Source organism: Anopheles funestus, chromosome 2RL (assembly GCF_943734845.2).
Source record: "Anopheles funestus chromosome 2RL, idAnoFuneDA-416_04, whole genome shotgun sequence".
NCBI lineage: Eukaryota > Metazoa > Arthropoda > Insecta > Diptera > Culicidae > Anopheles > Anopheles funestus.
In genome coordinates, this window is record NC_064598.1 from 61,153,196 (window position 1) to 61,172,606 (window position 19,411).

At 42.2% G+C, this 19,411-nt stretch overlaps 3 protein-coding genes across 7 annotated transcripts; 1 reads left to right on the plus strand and 2 right to left on the minus strand.

The window, feature by feature from the left end:
• The first annotated feature begins 39 nt into the window (after positions 1-39).
• LOC125761380 (polypeptide N-acetylgalactosaminyltransferase 2) lies at positions 40-8,945 on the plus strand. 3 transcript variants are annotated; one of them, XM_049422456.1, is made up of 3 exons: positions 40-383; positions 452-1,307; positions 6,371-8,945. In XM_049422456.1, the coding sequence occupies exon 3, from the start codon at positions 6,640-6,642 to the stop codon at positions 8,491-8,493; it is 1,854 nt and encodes a 617-aa protein (XP_049278413.1). In that variant the 5' UTR covers positions 40-383; positions 452-1,307; positions 6,371-6,639; the 3' UTR covers positions 8,494-8,945. The 3 variants fall into 3 exon arrangements, with proteins under 3 accessions (XP_049278413.1, XP_049278415.1, XP_049278414.1); XM_049422458.1 differs by lacking the exon at positions 452-1,307; XM_049422457.1 differs by lacking the exons at positions 40-383; positions 452-1,307 and adding an exon at positions 1,490-2,378.
• Positions 8,946-8,970: 25 nt separating this feature from the next.
• LOC125761383 (probable cytochrome P450 303a1) lies at positions 8,971-12,715 on the minus strand. Of its 3 annotated transcripts, none has more exons than XM_049422464.1 (4): positions 12,362-12,715; positions 9,974-11,089; positions 9,758-9,875; positions 8,971-9,691 (listed from the first exon to the last, which is right to left on the minus strand). In XM_049422464.1, exons 2-4 carry the CDS (start codon positions 11,035-11,037, stop codon positions 9,374-9,376), a joined length of 1,500 nt encoding a protein of 499 aa, XP_049278421.1. In that variant the 5' UTR covers positions 11,038-11,089; positions 12,362-12,715; the 3' UTR covers positions 8,971-9,373. The 3 variants fall into 3 exon arrangements, with proteins under 3 accessions (XP_049278421.1, XP_049278420.1, XP_049278419.1); XM_049422463.1 differs by having other exon boundaries at positions 9,974-11,078; positions 12,265-12,715; XM_049422462.1 differs by having other exon boundaries at positions 12,265-12,714.
• A 311-nt stretch (positions 12,716-13,026) lies between these two features.
• Positions 13,027-18,637, minus strand: LOC125761384 (uncharacterized). Its single transcript, XM_049422465.1, has 7 exons — positions 18,324-18,637; positions 18,028-18,170; positions 17,446-17,496; positions 16,680-17,367; positions 16,334-16,604; positions 14,336-14,494; positions 13,027-14,259 (listed from the first exon to the last, which is right to left on the minus strand). Exons 2-7 carry the CDS (start codon positions 18,119-18,121, stop codon positions 14,251-14,253), a joined length of 1,272 nt encoding a protein of 423 aa, XP_049278422.1. The 5' UTR covers positions 18,122-18,170; positions 18,324-18,637; the 3' UTR covers positions 13,027-14,250.
• Positions 18,638-19,411: the final 774 nt, after the last annotated feature.

The following is a 19,411-nucleotide window of genomic DNA, read 5'->3' on the forward strand; positions in this document are numbered from 1 at the left end:
TGATGTCAAATTAGCGATCGGGCATTATTTTGACAGTTAGTTCTATATGAACCAACCCGAAATCATATGTTCGTTGAAGGCTGGTTGGTTTTTTCACAAAAGTTTGTATACAATGCGCTCAACAAAATCTCACACAAGCGGGAGAAAAAGTGAAAGTAATTTTTGGAGCAAAACAGATTGCTCGGAAAGCAGGGCCTCGGATTCATTACCATGCTGTGCTGGGTAACTACTGCCGCCCCGGATGTTGGCCGTCCGGTTCGGCGCTGCACAACAATGGTGACGGAAAAATAGTCCGATATTATCGTGCTGGCTGTTCTGCTTTTGAATCATCGCGTCGGTGCGGTTTGAACGGTGGTGGTAAATAGAATTTGAATGAAAAAAAGGTTTGTTTAAATACCAACACGTTTAGTGGGTGAATGTGACATATTTTAATTCGAAATGCACTTAACAGCCAGAACATAATAACAGAGCAACATTACATACGGAGATGTACGACCATAACGTAATAAGGAGAGTGAGAGAGTGTGGCGGTAAAAAGAGTGAATTCATGATATCGATTCTTCCGGACGCAAGCGTAGTAGGACAAAAGTTCGGACGACCGGTGGGCCAGTTGTAAAGCATCAAGAAGAAATGTTTAGCACTAAGATGGTTGTTTCTCCGATAGCAATGATGGACTGAAGTTGTGGAAAATTCTGAACGTAAAGGGCTGAAAGTTAAACTGGCAAAAAAACGATTCGCAATGTCGAAATAGTGCCGTTCCTAGTGCTACGGACAGTCGGTTTTCTTCCGAAGGCAACGAATTGAGGCTGGTTTTTGGAGTGTAAAATGTGCGTGTATCATTGAAGCGAACAGGAGTGGAACCCACCAACGTTTTGTACCGTTCGTGGATAGGCTGGGCACTATCCGTTCATCTTCGTTGGAATCACGAAATTTGCTTGCCAAACGATTAAGCATCAGTGCCGCCGCATTGTGTGCTCGTGAAGGCAAGAAAAGGGACCTAGTTATTACTACTGCACCCTCCGCTGGTCTTTCCACCGAATTCGCAAAAAAAAACAACCAACCTGCGGCTGCTGCTGTTTATTTCTTTTCTTTCTCGCTTCCCCACTCTTCATCTTTCTTCTCTCGCTGCGCTTACTCACGCTCGCGTTTCGCTTTCGTATGTAGTGCGCGCGTTGTTGTTGTGTAGTGCATCCATTCCGCATCTATGCACAGAGGACGACGTGCCAAGAGAGATGCGAATCATTGTGCATAGATTTACACACAGTATTGCCCGTGTAATGAGGAGATGGCAAAATGGGAAGAAACAGGTAAGCGAGCCTATAGTAGTTGCAAGTAGGCAGAGAAAAGATGTTTGCATGTGTGGGGCGGTAATTGTAATGAACGGTCGTGTGGTTGGGGTCGGAGGGACGAAGGCGGGAGAGAGAGAGAGAGAGAGAGAAAGAGAGAGGTTACAATGGTAAGTGACGGATGCATCCGTGAAGAATCTTGAACGGGAAAATATATATTTATTTATTTAGTTTTTCCCTCTGCCGGTGCCAGGCGGTGAGAAAAAAGTGATTCACTTTGGTTTCAATTTTCCCCATTATATTTTGCGGTGTCTGTTCGCTTCCTCTTCCTTTCGGTCTCCCGCGGCATACAAACGCTAAAAGATTACGAAGTGGAACGTAAAACAATAGCCATCGATGATGTTGTTAGCCCCCCGATGCAATAGATACTTACCGCACGGCACATGCCACAAACCAATGATTGTGACCATTGTGTGGTTGGGCTGTTGTACGGCGTACGAAAAACAGAGAACAGCGGAACAAACAGAGTAGGAAAGCACTCGAAACATAGAGTGAGAGAGAGAGAGAGAGAGACCTGCAAAAGAGATGGAAAGAGCTGAAGTGTGAATGGGATTACGCGAGAGATTCAATTCCGCATCCAGAAGTAGCGAGTGGTTGCAGTATCGAAAACAGTAGACAACAGTGACGGCCAGGAACAACAGCATCCCTGCTGCACTATCGGTATAGCTGTAGTATTAAACGCGGTCTGAAGTAGCAATTATGATTATTTCGGACAAATTCAATTACACTGCCATATCGTAGTAAGCGATGTGCGCGTGGAGTTCGTCAAAATAGTTTTATCGCGCCTATCAATTTGTGCCGTGGTCCGTCATCAGCTGATTCGTGTTGATCGTGTCACGTCGAAGCATGTGCGAATTGCTACCATAAATGTGATTGGTGGATGTGTCGACCCGTCCCATGGAAAATACCTATTCGCGCGCTAGTGAAAGCCGGATACTGAAATAGCAAAGAAACAGATTTTAAATGTGGAAAAATAGTGTTTTTTCATGTTTACATCATCTTGCACCACAAACGTGCTCGTAATCTAGAAAGGTATACATTGCATGTGCATTGCCATTGATTATGTTATGAAAATTGATCTTTCTCTCGATCTTCGATTTCGTTTGAGCCGAATTCTCGTTTGTCGCTGTGTGTCGCTGTCAATTGTCCTTAGTGATCGATTAATTCCGTTGATGATCAGCTGGCAACTTTCAAACTACTAAAGGCTGTCATTAATAATAGACAATTTCTGCAAGTACAGATAATTGTTCTGTTTTCTGCTTATGCAAGATGTGTTTGCTGTAATTCAGTACTGCAGTGAATTATATGCAAATTTTATAGATCATCTAAGTCAAATACACGATAAATGTAGCCTTCCGAAAAACAAAACCAAATTTGAACCCAGCAGATATGGCCGGTTACACAAACTGAGGGAAATTAACCAAACTAGCACCATAGTTTAGGTATCCGGATTCTCACGATTATCCAACGATCTTCACTCGCTCGCACAGCGTTGGGTAACAATATTGCCGTTTCGACAATGTACTAAGACGATCCAAAGTGCCCAGTGAAAGGTTAAGGAATGGATGCTTGCAGCTGGCGTGTATGCCGTTTGCTGGAAATTCAATTGAATTCAAAAGATGGGTTTTTGCCTCGTCTTCAAGTGCATACCATTTGGCGAAAATGAAAGGGTAGTCACATTAACTTTGTGCGGTGCATGAGCATGAACGTGTATTAAATGTGTTCCGAATGGAAGTGAAAGTAGTATTGCAAGCAGTTTTATTCGGTTATCCAGTTTCTTGAATGCATTAGTTGTTAGTAAGTTGCACGTTTCTACGATGCATACGATTGGTATTGAACTGAGGTTAACGAATGTGTGACAACGGTGGCGATTGGTTGAAAGTTTAAGCAAACATTTTCATTAAACATGATGCGTGTTTGAATGATATGAGATTTTGGAAGTAACCAATGATATGAGATCTTTAAAGTAATCAAGTTTAAAGACCATTTGCCAGATTTAGTCCTACCCAGTAACTTACGGTTTCTTGTATTCCTCACTGACCATGTTTTACATGATCATAATGCGCATTACGCATGGATCACATGGTATATGAAAGGTATTCTTTCCATTAAGAAGCCACCTTGTGGCTCCTCTTTTCAGACAAATGATGGTGGATTTGCCTTCACCATATTAAGTGCATTGATTGAGCAGCAAGGGCATGTAACGATCTGTTTCTCAACCATGCTGAAATGGTAATGCTCCAGCAGTTTTCAAGTTTGCCGTTATTGTGCAGTTTATGCTTTTGTGATCAACCATTGAATTTTTTTTTGTTCCTTCTTGTACATGGATCTAGGCCGTATATTGCCTGCTGATTAAAGTTTCATGATCTGGATGATTCTTTGATATGGGCCGAAAAACAAACTATTAAAGCTTATAGTTATCTTTTTACAACTTATTGGAAACGGGGTGAAAATGTAGAATATAGTATAATATTTTACTAGCATTTAGCTGAATATGAAACCCTTTTCGATCAAGGTATTCGTGCAATATTGAACAGTTATCTGTGCAATATTGCACAGATGTTGTAATTGCAGATTAATATTTTTAGTAATATGTTTAGAAAAAATACCTGAATTCATCTCCAACGAAAATGAACGTAAATAATCTTGTAATAATCTTGTACCAATAAGTTTCACCTACCTATTTGTTCAATGTAACAAAGTAATTAGTGTTGGACCCAGTAAGACATGTCTTTTTTGTCTCTCTCTCTCTCTCTCTCTCTCTCTCTCTCTCTCTCTCTCTTTCTTTCTCTCTCTTACACAATCACTCTATCTTCTTGACTTAATGACCTAAGGTCATGCCGACCATTTTTGGTTTACTAGACTTAATTTTACTGCGTAGCCGGATAGACAGTCTTTGCTACGAAGGAACGATCCAATTGGGGTTGTTGTCTCTGGTGTGAAAAATCGGAGCCTCTACCACCTATACTTTCCACTGAAAAACTTTTTTGAATACGTGTTACTAATGAGTTTTGAGCCATTATATGGCGGACAACATCTAATATGTGACTAAATCAATAATAGGAAGGATAATATCCCATTGAACTACAAATTCGTACAGATCCAAACGCAATTCTTTTTTTTTAATATTCATGTACAAGATGGTTGAAAACGACTTTCGAACTTGAATTTTAATCAAGCAATTAAAAATATGTATAAATTTAATAGATTTAGGTTTCGGTTATTTTTTTTCAATTTGCCCTTAACTATGGTTATGGATCGAGGACGAACCAATTTAGTGCTGTAGAAACTTGACGAACAGTTTTTTTAAGAGTATTGAAACTGTGATGCTTTAAAGGATTGACCTTCGTCTGCAAAATCTTCCATGTAGCGAAAGTATACAAAGAAATGGTATAAAACCGCGTGATGGCGGAGGTAATGTATCCAAAATAAAGATGTATCCAATTATTTCCAACAATGCTCAGTTTTCTTGAGGTTTGTATGCTGATGAACCGACAACATTCTTAAAACCACACTGCACACGTGCCACACGTCCCCAGACTTGCTGTTACGACGATACATGACAGGTACATGTATAAACGATAATTTCCGAACCATTTGGCTACTGATGTGTCGTGAATGTCGTACAATTGGAGCATTACAATTTCTAAACTGATTTTCTGATTGGTATCCCTTGGCATAACTCTTTTAGCTTATGATTCTGGAAAAAAATTATGATCCTACTTATGAATGATCCATTTTTGACTTCATCGTAATGTACCAGCTAGGCCACGTTCCAATCGACCGGAACAGATGGTAATGCGAAGAAGCAAGGCCCTCCGTGTAGAGCAGTGGTCCCCAACCTATGGTTCGCGGACCACTTGTGGTCCGTGGCTTAAATAGAAGTGGTCCGCGGAAGAAATTTTCGGTCGTTGAACCGATAATTTTAACACTTTTTATTTGCCATTTCAAGCGTTTTTACGGGACGAAATAATTCTACGCTTCTCGATGTGTCAGATTGTGGACAATTACAATTTTTACTAATGTTTTATTTAAAAAATCACCTTAACAGCAATATACATACGTTACGAGTCCGTTCATAGACGGCACATGTGGGCCGCGATATACTTAAGTCGAACAAAATGTGGTCCGCGGTACTAAAGAGGTTGGGGAGCACTGGTATAGAGGGTGGGGTAGGATTTCTCAACAAAGTTTAAGTGTTTCAAACAAAATGCGCATCGTCTGAAGTCCCTAACCTATACATTGCTGATCACCAATCAATTGATGACTTTCAATCCTGTGGCGTCATCTGTTGGAGGATAGCAACAAACAAATGTTTTTCACGATATACGTAGCCACTCAATGATGAATTTTCGAAAGTATTAACCTAAAACGAATGTTAAAAACTGACTTGGCCTTTATTCAGGTCAATAACATCGCTCAAAGTAGTAGCTAATTAGAAAATCAGTACTAATATAAAGAATGTTTCTTGCTGCATTTAATCATCCAATATGATACTGATGTATAATCGTTTGTATATTACGTCGAGTCCCGAATCTTAGCATCGCTAAGATCCCTCTAGGATTTTATGATACTGCAAACGCTCGCGGTTGAGCTGTCTGTCTAACGTTTATCTTAGATTTCAGACTGATGCTTATAATTTTTTTAAATTTATTTTATAGAGGCTTTGGGCCTATTGGCTGACATTGGCTGACATGACATATATAACAATTAATTTCATTACGCGCTGATCGCTAGCTGGATTTCAAGAGTCAGCAAGAAAAAACCAAAGTCACAGAGAATAATGAAAAAATGTTTCCTAACTTAAACTGCGAAGAGTAAAGCAAGCAATTTTAGCAATTTATTTTACAATTACAGGCTTTTGATGTTAAAGCGTATTTCCGATTAAACCGATGAATTAAACTTATTAGTTAGTAACTGGCAACCATGAAGCAATTTTTCAAAAGTTCTGATATTAACAGATGATGCGAATATTGCTACCCAACATTGTACTGATATGCTTTATTCTGTTTTCTTTTTTCCAGTGATCATTGAAACAGTCGTGTACTCCTCAAAGGAATATCAAATATCGCCGTTATCTCCCAACTCTGGCTAAGCCAGTAATGAGAAAATGAAACGAATAAGTATTATCACCGAAAGATGCCACTGAGATTGGCGTTTTGTGATTCACCCCAAATAGAAAAACGACAACTTTAGCCGCTGGATCGAAAAATCGTTGGATGAAATCCTTGTGCCAATCGATGAATTCGATTGCCCAGCATTCGTAGCAGCTGAACTATACCACGCGACCGCTATGAGACGTAATGTGAAAGTGTTTGGTATTATATCCATCACCTGGATAGTGGTGGTCATTTACTACTTCCAGGGTGACTACTACCGTAATGATGGGAATCGTGCACTAAGGTTGCGTAGCAGCAAAGTGAAGCACTCCGTCTCAGACCACTACAATGGAGCAGGAGGTGCAGCACGTGAAGCCCTGACGCATCACGACAATGAACACCAGAGTCTGTTGAAACATGCGGAAGGAAGTAATGCCGTTTTCGTCGGCACCAGTAGCAGTAGCACTAGTAGCAGTAACGGTCATAGCCTCCAGAGTAGCAATAGCAATAGCAATAGTATTTTTAGTTACAATTCGCCACCCATAACATGGGATTATTTTGATGAAGCCAGCTACATTCAGAAGGGTGGCCTACAGCGAGGAGAGGATCCGTACCTAAGGAATCGATTCAATCAACAGGCGAGCGATGGTTTGAAGAGCAACCGAGATCTACCGGACACTCGCAATGCGATGTGTCGTCGAACGAGCTGGTCGGATCTCACAACAATCGCACATCTACCGGCGACCAGTGTGATCATCACGTTTCACAACGAGGCCCGCAGCACATTACTTCGAACGGTGGTGAGCGTGCTGAACCGTTCTCCCGAGCGATTGATTCACGAGATCATACTGGTGGACGACTATTCCGATTTTCCCGAGGATGGGCAAGAGTTGGCCAAAATCCAGAAAGTACGCTTGATAAGAAATAACAAGCGGGAGGGTTTGGTGCGATCACGTGTAACAGGTGCAGCTGCCGCAACAGCGAAGGTGCTCACATTCCTTGACAGTCACTGCGAGTGTAACGTAAACTGGCTCGAACCATTACTCGCTCGGGTGGCCGAGGATCCAACGCGCGTCGTTTGTCCGGTAATCGACGTGATCAGCATGGATACGTTCCAGTATATAGGTGCATCAGCCGATTTGCGTGGAGGGTTCGATTGGAACCTAGTGTTCAAGTGGGAATATCTGAGTAATGCCGAACGGAAGTCAAGACAACGCGATCCCACGGCACCAATTCGAACGCCTATGATCGCGGGTGGATTATTTGTAATTGATAAGGCGTACTTCGAGCGGCTTGGCACCTACGATACGCAGATGGACATCTGGGGCGGAGAAAATCTGGAAATTAGCTTCCGTGTGTGGCAGTGTGGCGGATCGCTAGAGATCATTCCCTGTAGCCGGGTAGGGCACGTATTCCGCAAGCGCCATCCTTACACGTTCCCCGGTGGAGGGAGTGGAAACATTTTCGCCAAAAATACCCGACGCGCAGCAGAAGTGTGGATGGATGAGTATAAGAAGTACTACTACGCTGCCGTACCACTCGCTACTAACATTCCGTTCGGTGATATTGACGATCGATTACAGCTGAGGCGGGATCTGCAGTGTAAGCCGTTCCGATGGTATCTGGAGCATGTCTACCCTCAGCTAGGCATACCGGAACGGCGTAACAATGGTAGCATACGGCAGGGTGTATACTGTCTAGATAGTCTCGGCAACGTGGCTGGTGCGGTCGTCGGATTGTACACATGCCACGGGAATGGTGGTAATCAGAACTGGATACTCAATAGAAAAGGAGAGCTAAAGCATCATGATCTCTGCCTGACGCTGGTTAAATTCACTATTAGCGCACGTTATAACAGCGTCCTGATGAAGTATTGTGACGAATCGGAAAACCAGCAGTGGCATTTGAAGGACGGCGGACTAATACAGCACCGTAAGATCAACGTTTGTCTCGATTCACGACACATGAAGGAACGAGGCATTACGGCCGAACGATGTAATTCTGCGCTTGAATCGCAACACTGGAAGGTTGTGACGGAGGCGCAGTAAATTGATCGTAGCGGAGAGGAATTCACTAATATTGCCCGACTTTGTTCCGCGGTCGCGGACAGTCAGTGAAGATGTGTTCCGTGTTCTTTGTTGTTATATACATACATTCTATTCAGCAACTCCTGATATGCAGATATTAGATAGTACGAAAGCGTAGCATTGTGACACTATAGAGTTTAAGAAGTGCAAAGAAAAGGGCGGGAATCGATTCAAATTTTGCATCAACGTAGATTCACGCAACTGAGCAAAGACACACCCTCCCTTTAATACCCACACGTACACCAAGGCAAATGTAACTTAAGAAAACCGACTTTGAATTCTCGCTGTAATGACGAAAATGCAACCTTTTTATTGTATTTCAATTTTTTTTGTTATAAAACAAAGATAAAAGCTAAGAAACGATCAGTAAAACATTCAGGAATAGTTTTGTCCTGTATGAACACGTTAACAAATGCGACTATTGATTCAGTTCGTTTGGAAAGAAAACAAGGAAAGTCACGTTTCTGACACGATTTAAATGATTAGTGCTGGACTATACCTGTATTACTTTGTAACTATTAAGAAATTAACTGTTAAATCGAATTTGTGTGCAGTGCCAATTGGTTTATTGTCAAAGACCAAACAAAAGGCAAACTTTATGCTTTACTTTCGGATACTTAAAAGGTATGTAGTACATAAGCATTTGACAAAAATGTACAAAAACAGGATAAAAAATCTACACGGCCATTTATTAAAGGTGGTTTTGTCCCCCTGTTTTGCATGGGCAAATAATATAAAACCAGAGCTCAGGCATCTTTTTGTCGTATGTGCTCGAGCGGTCTCTGAATGGTAGTTTACCAAAAATATCGACACGATATTTCCTGTATGTGTTGCGTGATTTCTAACGAGGACGAATGATAACGTGATACTTGCGCACACTCGGCGTGGCCCCATCGACCGGAATGTCCGACGGAATGGATGCTCCCTCCGGTAGCAGGAGGTCGAACGATTGGAGCGTTGTTGTCAAAAACAAAAAGAGATTACTTTTTGCCATTAGCTCGCCCATGCATCGATGTTTGCCGACCCCAAACGGATGGTATTGAGCCGGTATGTGTATTTTTCCGTCCTTCAAAAAACGTTCAGGATTGAATTGGGTTGGATTTTCCCACAAGTTCTTATCCAGCATCATGCCGCGGAACATGCCAACGAGCATCGTGTCCTGTTTTGAGTTAAATAGAAAACGTTAGCAAACTACGTTTTGCGGTTCGAATTTTCGACAATTTACCTTGGGAATGTTGTACCCACAAAGTTGGGTATCTTTCAGTGCTCGATGTGGAATACCGAACGTATTCGACATGAACAACCTAAGCCCTTCTAGCGTTGTAGCTTCGCAATACGGCATGCTGTAGCGGTGAGAGAGAGTGCACACGGATACATGAATGTCTATTTACCATATCATTTGTGTGAGAAAACAAATAGCTATTAAATAGAATGCACTTGCCTGGCCCGGTCTTCCAAAGTCGGCAGCCGATCGCGACCAATGATCTCGTCAATTTCATCCTGTATCCTACGCATAACCTGGGGATTGCGCACAATGTACAGAAACGCAAAGTCAAGCGTTTTGGTGGTCGTTTCCGAACCGGCAATAAACATGTCCAAACAAACGGCCAACAGTTGCTCGCGGGAGAAACTATCGGATGGGGCGTTATTGTTCTGAAGCGTGTGCAAGTAGACGTCCATCAGATCGCGAGGTTCGTCGTCTGGGTTGAAGTTTTTCTGATGACGCTCCACCTCGGCACCAATGAACTTGTGCATGCATTCATGAATTTCGACAAACTGCTGATAGCCGGACAGTCTTGGTGCCACAAACCTAAGGTACGGGAAGTGGCTAAACAGCGCACCCATCATGTCGATGTTGGTGAACAGTTCGTGTAGCAGCGATTGCAAATATCTTAGATCGTTGTTTTCCTTGCCATAGCGTATACCGGCCATCATCAACCAGAGTGTGTTCAGGACGTACACGGAAAATGCACCCTGCATCTGCACCGTAGCTTTACCGTTGCCTTGTGAAATTAGCTCGCCAAAGTCCTTCCGTATTTGGGCCGCTTCATTCTGAATGATCTCCGTCATTCCTTTGCGGGCGAATCCAAACTCCTTCAGATGCCGTACGATGAACCGACGCTGCTCCTGCCAGAACTGTTCGTCCGTTAGTAAAACTCCACGCCGAAGACCCCATGTGCGCGTTTCGTAGAATATCCCGGTGGGCCGTCCATCGAAGTCTTCGTTGTTCATCATTTCCTTGAGCGACTCCGCATTAATCGCCATTACGGCTTTATCTTTGCCTATCTTGAAGCCAATTACACCGCGATGATCGGGATACTCGTTAGCAATGTGCTCGACCGCCTTGCACAGCATACCAGTCTTGTTGCGTGCATTCATGATGGAGAGAGCACTACCCACGATCGGGTACCATTTTGGACCGGGAGGAAAATTGGCTGGCTTTAAATTGTCTAGGTGAAGCCATAACAGCAACAGCACAACGCAACACGCCACGAAGTACCACATTGCTGGGGTGTGTGTAGTTTAGTGGAAACCGCCTCACTGTCCTGTGATGATACTGATACGATACTGATCAAAAGGTACGAATAATATTATACTACATAGTGTAAACATTTCTTTAGCAAAAGAGCGCGTTTCCTAAAGAGTACTAGAAAATGCTAGAATTTTGCTAGAAGCCATGTCCCAATGCTGCTACCGAAGCAAATAGTTCATTCTGCATTGCAGCCATGAGGCAACCGGTGGGCGATTTGTACGCATCCAAGCATCTGCCAATAGCGATCGTGCACATAAAAAAATCGCACAGCAATCGCAAATGCAATGAAAAGTGCAACCCAAAACACCTCATCGCGTTTCATAGAATCGCAAAAGGGTGCTTTCCAGCCGGCTAGTAGCAACTGCATGCCGGCTTCACCACGCATGGTAGGACACATCGTTGGAAACCAAATGCAGTCTTACATAATCGTGCACTTGCACACATTTGGACACATATTACTTTTACCCGCTGCTTAAACCCTGATGTGGAGATTATGCAAGTTGATGGACTGGGAGCCTAGCAGAAGGTGGAAGTTCGCACTGGAACCCACCGACTAAGACACTTTAATGAAGGTGTAGAATATTTGGCATGGTTTTGTTTTGTCGCTAGCAAATGTTAATTATATGAAACAAAAGAAACGTTAAAGCATGATCAAGGAAAGATCTGATCCGCTAGCTGATGAATGAACTGACTGACACTGGCCAGGAATAGATAGCCAGCCACCCAGCCAGCCAGCCAATGCAAAGCTTAGCCTGTTGTTGCGTCACTTTTGCAAGCCTTTTATGTAATGCAGAGATGCTGCAGAAACGGGTTCTCGCCTAGCAAAGCCATGCCTGTACGCTATGATTCACTATCAACAGCTGTGCTTGCAACGCAGCTGAAGCAGGAAACCTTCGGCGAACGAGCTGATTTTTTATTTGTTTAATTACTTGTTTAGTTTCTAACCTAGTTAATACCTATGTTAATAAGTTAGAGCATAAAACAAAATGCTTAGCCCTTGATAAACGTTTGAACGGTAAGTAAGTTTTAAAATCTCCTTTCTAAGTGATACGAAACATCATTGATCGTTATCAATGCGAACTGCACTCTAGACTAATTGCACTTTCCCAGACACGTTTCAAGCTTACTGAAATATGGTAGATTTACTGAAATATGACAAATACATCAAAAAACGATTGATCGAGCCACTTTGCACTTACAAGATACACTTGGAATGGATACGATATTGTCCGTTTTCCACGAAACTGATATGAAACGAATTTCTCGTACTGTCCAGAACTCTACTCGATATAATACCGTTAAAGAAAGGAACAGGATGTTTTATGATCGTTTTAACCGTTCCTTTAAGCTTGTCACTTGATTCACGTATTAAGTGCAGCCTGCACAAGCCATTCAGAAGCGCACATCACACCAAACTATTGTGGCCCTGTCCTGTTGAACAGGAAAAACGTTCTACGCGAGTATGCGATTCGCCACAACGATTCGAAACGGCTGTTATTGCTGGCACTGCTGTACGCGCCTTTGAAGAGGCAAAATTGAACTCATTCTGCGGCAGACCACGTTGGTCAGTAATATAGCATTTTCCCCACTTTTCAAGCGTTTTTCAAACGCTCCGCGGGAACGTGGTGTCGTCCACAGTAGTCACCCAGCCGCTTCCAATACGATCGTGATGCAGTCCATGCATCGTACCCTGCTTAGTGCGGTATGTTTCAACATGGTTTGTATCCCGAGCTTGCCGTTTGGTGTTTCCCCGTTCGGGGGGTGCAAAGTGCAATTGAAAGATAACCTCTTTTTATATGAGCTGAAGGTGCACCAACAAGCACATGCAACAAGTGTTATTAATCGGTGGTAAAAAAAATTCAATCAAAAGGTGCTTGGTGAAAGGTTTTTACATTTAGTTATTAAACAAATAATTGATATAACAAACTTTGGCTCACGACAGTAAAACACACATAATACGATTTGGTATGCACATCTGACGCTATTTATTTATTTCATCCACACATTTCGTTTGAAGTACACGGTTTTACTCAACTACGGTTGCACCTGTATTTGCTGATCGGTGCGCTAGAACCACCAAAAAGTCCACCAGATTCAAATAATGTTCTCTGCCGCTCTTCACACTGATTGTTTCATTATCCTTGGTATTGGGTGTGCGTGTCAATGAAGTGTGTAAATGTGTTGCTCACAGTTCATACGAGGGATCAAGGTATTATAGCACAGCTGCTCCGTTCATTATATGATCGGTTATTAGACGTTCATTACAAATATAGTTAAATTAGTAGACCTTTTGTTCTGGGGTAATTATTCGAGCCCGGGCGCATCTTCATGCAAAGAGCCGTACCGCCTTTCCGTGTGTTCGTAGTGCTCATGTCAAGTAATAAAAGTTTACTATACTTTGCTACAATTGTTTGTTCTCTTGCTATCATACAATTACAATACCCCATCATGTTCCATGCTTTCCTCTTCATTCCTTATCTAGCAACAACATGCAACATCTTCCGATGAGATTTATGCGACTCGTTATTTGACTATATCCTCTTCGATTTTGCATGTCTCAATTTTGCATGTTGGCTTGGTTTAAAATTGCTCAGTGCTTAGGCAAGAATAAAATCTCTGGTTCGATACAATTTATTAACATTGATATATATATATCGTATATGTATACGTGTTTGTGTCTGTGTGTGTATAAATATAGAAGATTATATTATCATTTTGATGTATATATTAATCATCTTGCACCTTGCATGCAGTGTATGGTGTAGCAAACATTCCCAAGTAATCATTTTGTTCGTTCTGTTTGACATAATCGAACACGTTAGGTCGATCACAAAAGGATCAGGGATAGTAGTATCAATCATAAATACAAGGACTGGTAGTAAATACATAAGGTTAGGTAGTAAATAAAAAAGTACAAGTGGAAGTGAACTAGTTTGTAGTATTAAAATCTATGGTACATTACTAAATAGGCGCAATAGTTAAATATTATAAAGAAATTTAAAGCATAGATTAGTCATAGACTGCACAAGCTTAGGCCTTAAATGGACAGGGATTATGGCAAAGCTACTAATGCTTCGACAAAGAACTAGGCGTAAAACATCGATCGAAAAGTTAGGTACCGGATATGGCAAGGAACAAGGGTTTGAAGTGTGTTGCAGTTTCACATTTGTCGTGTTATGTTAGGCTTATTCTCCCTGAAAAGAAAGAAAACAATTATGTCAAACCGTAAATATACATTTTTCTGCTGCTTGTTTCTATTAATTGTCTTACCGAGTTTTTGTTATTGTTATGAGCTTGCGGTTGAACTGCCTTTTCCAAATAAACTACCCCGATAGCGGGACCTTCGCCACTGATCGATGTCTGTAGGGAAACACCACTGATAGGTCCGTCCTCCAAGAAGAGAGGATTCTTTACTTCCATCTCACCAGTCTGTAATAATTGCAAACATTATGTATGAAAATCACTTTAAGTAGCTTTGTGCATCGCAATAATAATTTTATCGGTGTATATGTATGTACATGTTTGAAATGTTGTAACGTGAACCAGGGTGGACTTGGGAACATTATGACTCTTTCCGATGTAGTTGTTCCGACGATGTTACTGATCGACCTAACCCACCACAGTTGGCAGGGCGATAAGTCATTGATTTATTTTCAGGAATCTCGGTTGATCGGAATTCAAATTCGCTACTTGAAAGAATTCGCTGAGCTTTTCTACGCCGCATGCCAAACGCCGCTTCGGTGCCGGTCTATGTAAGGATAAAAGTTTCAGCTCATTTAGCTGATGATTAACTATTCACTTTTGAAGTCGTCCAAAATTTCAACTTTCTTGGGTGAAAGGTCTGACTGACACCAAGATTGATGTTGAAATATGCGTTAAAGTACTGTCTTAGAGCCCGTCTTTCTACAGTTTGAGGAAACTTCTGCATTCAAAAGACCTGTCGCGACGATCGAAGCTGAGATTATATAGAACGTATATGGTTCTAGTATACACATACGCCTCTGAGCCATGGCCTTTTCCAAACTAGATGAAATCTTCCTAGCCGAGTTCGAGAGAAAAATGCTCAGACGGATTTTTAGTCCCGTATGCGTTGGGCGATCCGGTGGTGGAGATGGTAGCAGTGTCAGTCGCTACACGACGGGAAAGGATATAAAATCCGGACTGTATCACAGTACGCAGGACTGATTATCCTGCCAAGTGCAAATAAAGTTAGGGACACCCAGTAATGACACGCCCAGCACCCTTTTGAGGTTGTAGTGCCACAAAAGAAGATGTGTGGATGGACAATGGAGTAACCGCTATAATGACCAGCTTAATGAATGTGTACAATGAACTCACTATTGTACAGCGAATTTAACTCGTAATGTTATTCGAATAGCAGCGAACGATCCAATCCGTCAAGTTATTTAGGTTTTCTACATAATCAGGAGAGGCGTGGTAGGCAGAGATGGAGCGATGGCGTTGATGCCACCGTCAAAAAGGCTGAGAAATGGATTAGCAGACGATGCCGTTCAAGCGTGAGCGGTTCAGATCACTCCTGCAGCTAGCCAAGACTGGTTGCAGCGCCTGATACATAAGTAAGTAAGTTAGTCCTTGTTACGGGGGGAAGGGTCTGGATGGGATTTGATACCCGTTTCTCACATTTATCGCTCCATCCTACGTCAGTGATTATTGGCAAATATTGCGGAGAAAGCACTGTCCTCAGGCAACACTTCTTCTATTAGCGCTATCGCGATGCCCCCTAACACATCAGCTTGCCATATGCGACATCAATTGAATGAATTAAACTACCAATCTTCTTCTTCTTATGTTACACTACGAGCTCAAGAGAGGTCTTGTCCTGCCATTTCTGGCTTTTCTTTACTTGATATTCTTAGTCGGATAGTCAGTCCTGCGTATACGGAGTACGATCCACATGGATTTTGATGCCCGGTCTTGTCATGTATAGATCAGCAGTGCTATCATTTCGATTCCTTTCGCTACCCAAACTACCTATAACTCGATCAAATCACGTCAGTGTGCGTTTAGAATTATATTATTGGATTATCTCGATATTAAAATCGCAATGTATGTAAAAGCCCATTTTTCCGTGTATACTGCTCACTAAGGGCACGTTCCGGTCTAGTTTTCAATAATATATACCTATTGCAGACTCTATTATTTGAATGAAAACCGTTAAAACTCAAATCTGATGAGCTAATATATGGCAGATCACATTAGGTTTGGGTCGGCAACATAGGTAGTTACACTGAACAAAAATTGGCTTACCGGTGCCAGGCCAGGACATTCGTAAACAGTGTAGTCACCTTCCTCGTTCTCATCCTCGCTGGGCTGTTCCGAATGAGTTGCACTGCGGGTCGTGTTTTCCATGGCGATTATTTGCTGCTTCTGGTGTTGATAGTGATACATTTGCGCATTCTGCGCTAACTTTCGATCACCGGCGGAAACTGCTGCGCCTGCCGTCGAATCGCGGTTTGGTCCCGTCACACCGTATGCTGGATATTCGACGTCCGCTGCCGCTTTGGTCCTTTTGTGGAGTCTGATCGCAGGTATGAATAGAAGTTGTATATTTAAAGTCCACCCGACAATGTGATATGCTCATCAAAACACTTACGTGTACCAACCGAAACCGATGGAAATCAGGGCCACCGTAATGGCGGCACTGATACCTGCTATCAGTGCAATCAGATACATGCCCAGCCCGGTACCAATCTCGATCGGTTGCTGCATGACACCGTTCGAACTACTGCGATCGGTGGCCGCTGTTGCGATGGTCACGAGTCTGCCATTATTGGATTGATTCCGTGCGTGTGTACCCTTTCCTATCTTTGGACGAATCGGAGGCGGTGGTGGTGGGTGACGATAATCTTCGATGGGTTTTTGCTCGATAGCGGTTCCTCCACCAGATGCCACCACGGTTCGTTCATCGTTTGATCCACCTCCGAGTGGTTCGGAGCTATCGTAAAGGAAGGATCCATCCCCACCATCGCCAATACCGAGCCCATCTAGATCCGAATCACGCCCAAGTCCAGTAGTTTGGTCGTAGAATCGAGGATCACTGGGACCGACCGCAAAGTTGATCGGTTCACTCGAATCTATCAGATTGTTTAACGGCAACTGGTACGTGTATGTTGGACGATACTCGTCCGATATCTCTGCTGTACCGAGGTACGAAGGTGCCGGAATAGTTTTGCTCCCTGCAGTCTGCAATCGCTGAAGATGCTCCAGAAAGCGGCGGCGCGCCTGTTCCTCTATGAAAATGTTTATCGTTTTTACCAGATTGTCCCTGTTATCGTGACCATCTGCAATATAAAATGCATAAGAATAACACGATTTGTACGTTAAGGTTGAAGCTTGTGAGTAAAACTGTTTAAACATACCTTTCGAAGTCCACGACACTGGGGTCATCGGGTGTAATCGACGATGATAGCCTATCGGGAAGTAAGTGGATGCAACATACGATAAGAAAATTAATTTGTAATATAATTCGACGTTCTTTTATTTAAATTCGCACACATTTTTATTTGAAAATCATTATGTTTGATTAGACGATCCAGAAACTTATGTTTTTTTTAGGAACGGTCTGGCCGTATGGCTAAGGAAGTGCATCTTAATAAATGAATGCTCGCGTTAAAGCGATAAACTATTGTTACAAAAAACCTTGTTTCTTAAAGGTGTCGGAGTTAATAAAGTTGTTTCACTTTAGACAAAATTGTAACAGAACAATACAACAAAAGTACAGCGAAGCAACAAGTTTAAAACTTTCAATTATAAATGTTCGAATCCATCATACTGTAAACGAGCTTAACATTGCTTTGTTCGCTTTGTTTAGCTCGCTGTTTGGCTTTGTATCGATCGATGGGACAATTTAGTTCTTCCTTTTTTTCGCACACTTTACTTCCGCCATTAAATTGTTCAAATAGAAAAAAAAAACACCACCATCGTATGGCTGGCTACCTTACCAGAGATGTAGTCATTGTCAGATGAAACGATCGGCAGCACCAGGAAAATGTTCCATATTGTGATGTAGGACAGACGAATACTGCGAAAGGTCATTTTGATTTGCACCCACTGCTTCCGGTGCGCCCGGATGAAAATGGAATAGCTGCGAAAGGAATTTAAAGCTCCATTTACATAGCACAACACGGACGAACTATACACAACACACTGCCTCGCGCTTAACAAAACTGACACGTCTAGTAGGCGAAAAGTGGTTCTATTTGTGCGGACTGCTGTTTTACACCTGCTGGAAACTTACCTATCGACCTGTACTGCGTTAATGGTACACGGTTTGTTATCAGTGTTCCGCTCAATCCGGTACACTGCAATGCATGAACGGCATTCTTTCACAAACGAATGCCTTTACAAACACATCAGCACACCGATGCTAGTGGAGCTTTCGGAAGACCTGCGGTGCATGCTTTATTTTGCAGCACCGTATGCTGAGAAATTTTTTGTGCAAAATTCAATTGCCAGCAAAGTTCCTTTCCTATCCGTATGTTCTTTACACCTATGGAATCCTATTGATAGATATCTTCGAATCCAAGCTTCCCATCCACGGTGACATGCATTTCTGCGCAGACGCTGGTCTGTCGACAAGCGACGTCAAATACGATGCGTTAATTTCATTCATGCCCAGCAGTGGTTTTGTTAATTTTTCTCTTTTTTTTCGCTTAATTCATATGAAATGCTGTAGGGTGTTTCACGATTGCCCATAGGTACACTGCTGTTCATAAAACTATGCACTAAATACCTACCTATTCTTTCTCCGATCCGATGCTTGTTCAATTGATTTGGTTTTTTTATTTGCTTTCTCAAGTTAGATGTTAGATGCTTTCTCAAAGGGAAAAGAATGTTAGTAGCATTTAGAAATAAACTCCGTTTTCATATTTTTCTTTCTGAATCGATTAGGAATTTATATCATAACGACAGGAGCAGGTATCAAATCCCATCCGGACCGTTCCCCCGTAGCGAGGAATGACTATCCGGCTACGTGGTAAAATAAGTCTAGTAAGCAAGAAATGGCCGGTATAATCTCCGAGGTCGTTAAGCCAAGAAGATCCTAATACATAAAACATGTACATACATTTTTGTTGAAGTAAATTTAAGTTTAGCACAGTTGAGGTACAATTGTTAAAACCTTTAAAACTTACAGAATCTAAACGATTTGGTTACAACTTCGGTTACAACTTTGCCGTTACGAATGCAACTAAAGTACGCAGCCTATTATTGTTCTCGCATTTGTTGTTGCAAGGCATACGAACGGAGAATATGCCGGCGTTCAGCTCACTTGAATTCAGCTCATTCCAATGCAATGGTGACTCCATTCATAGTGTGATGTGATGT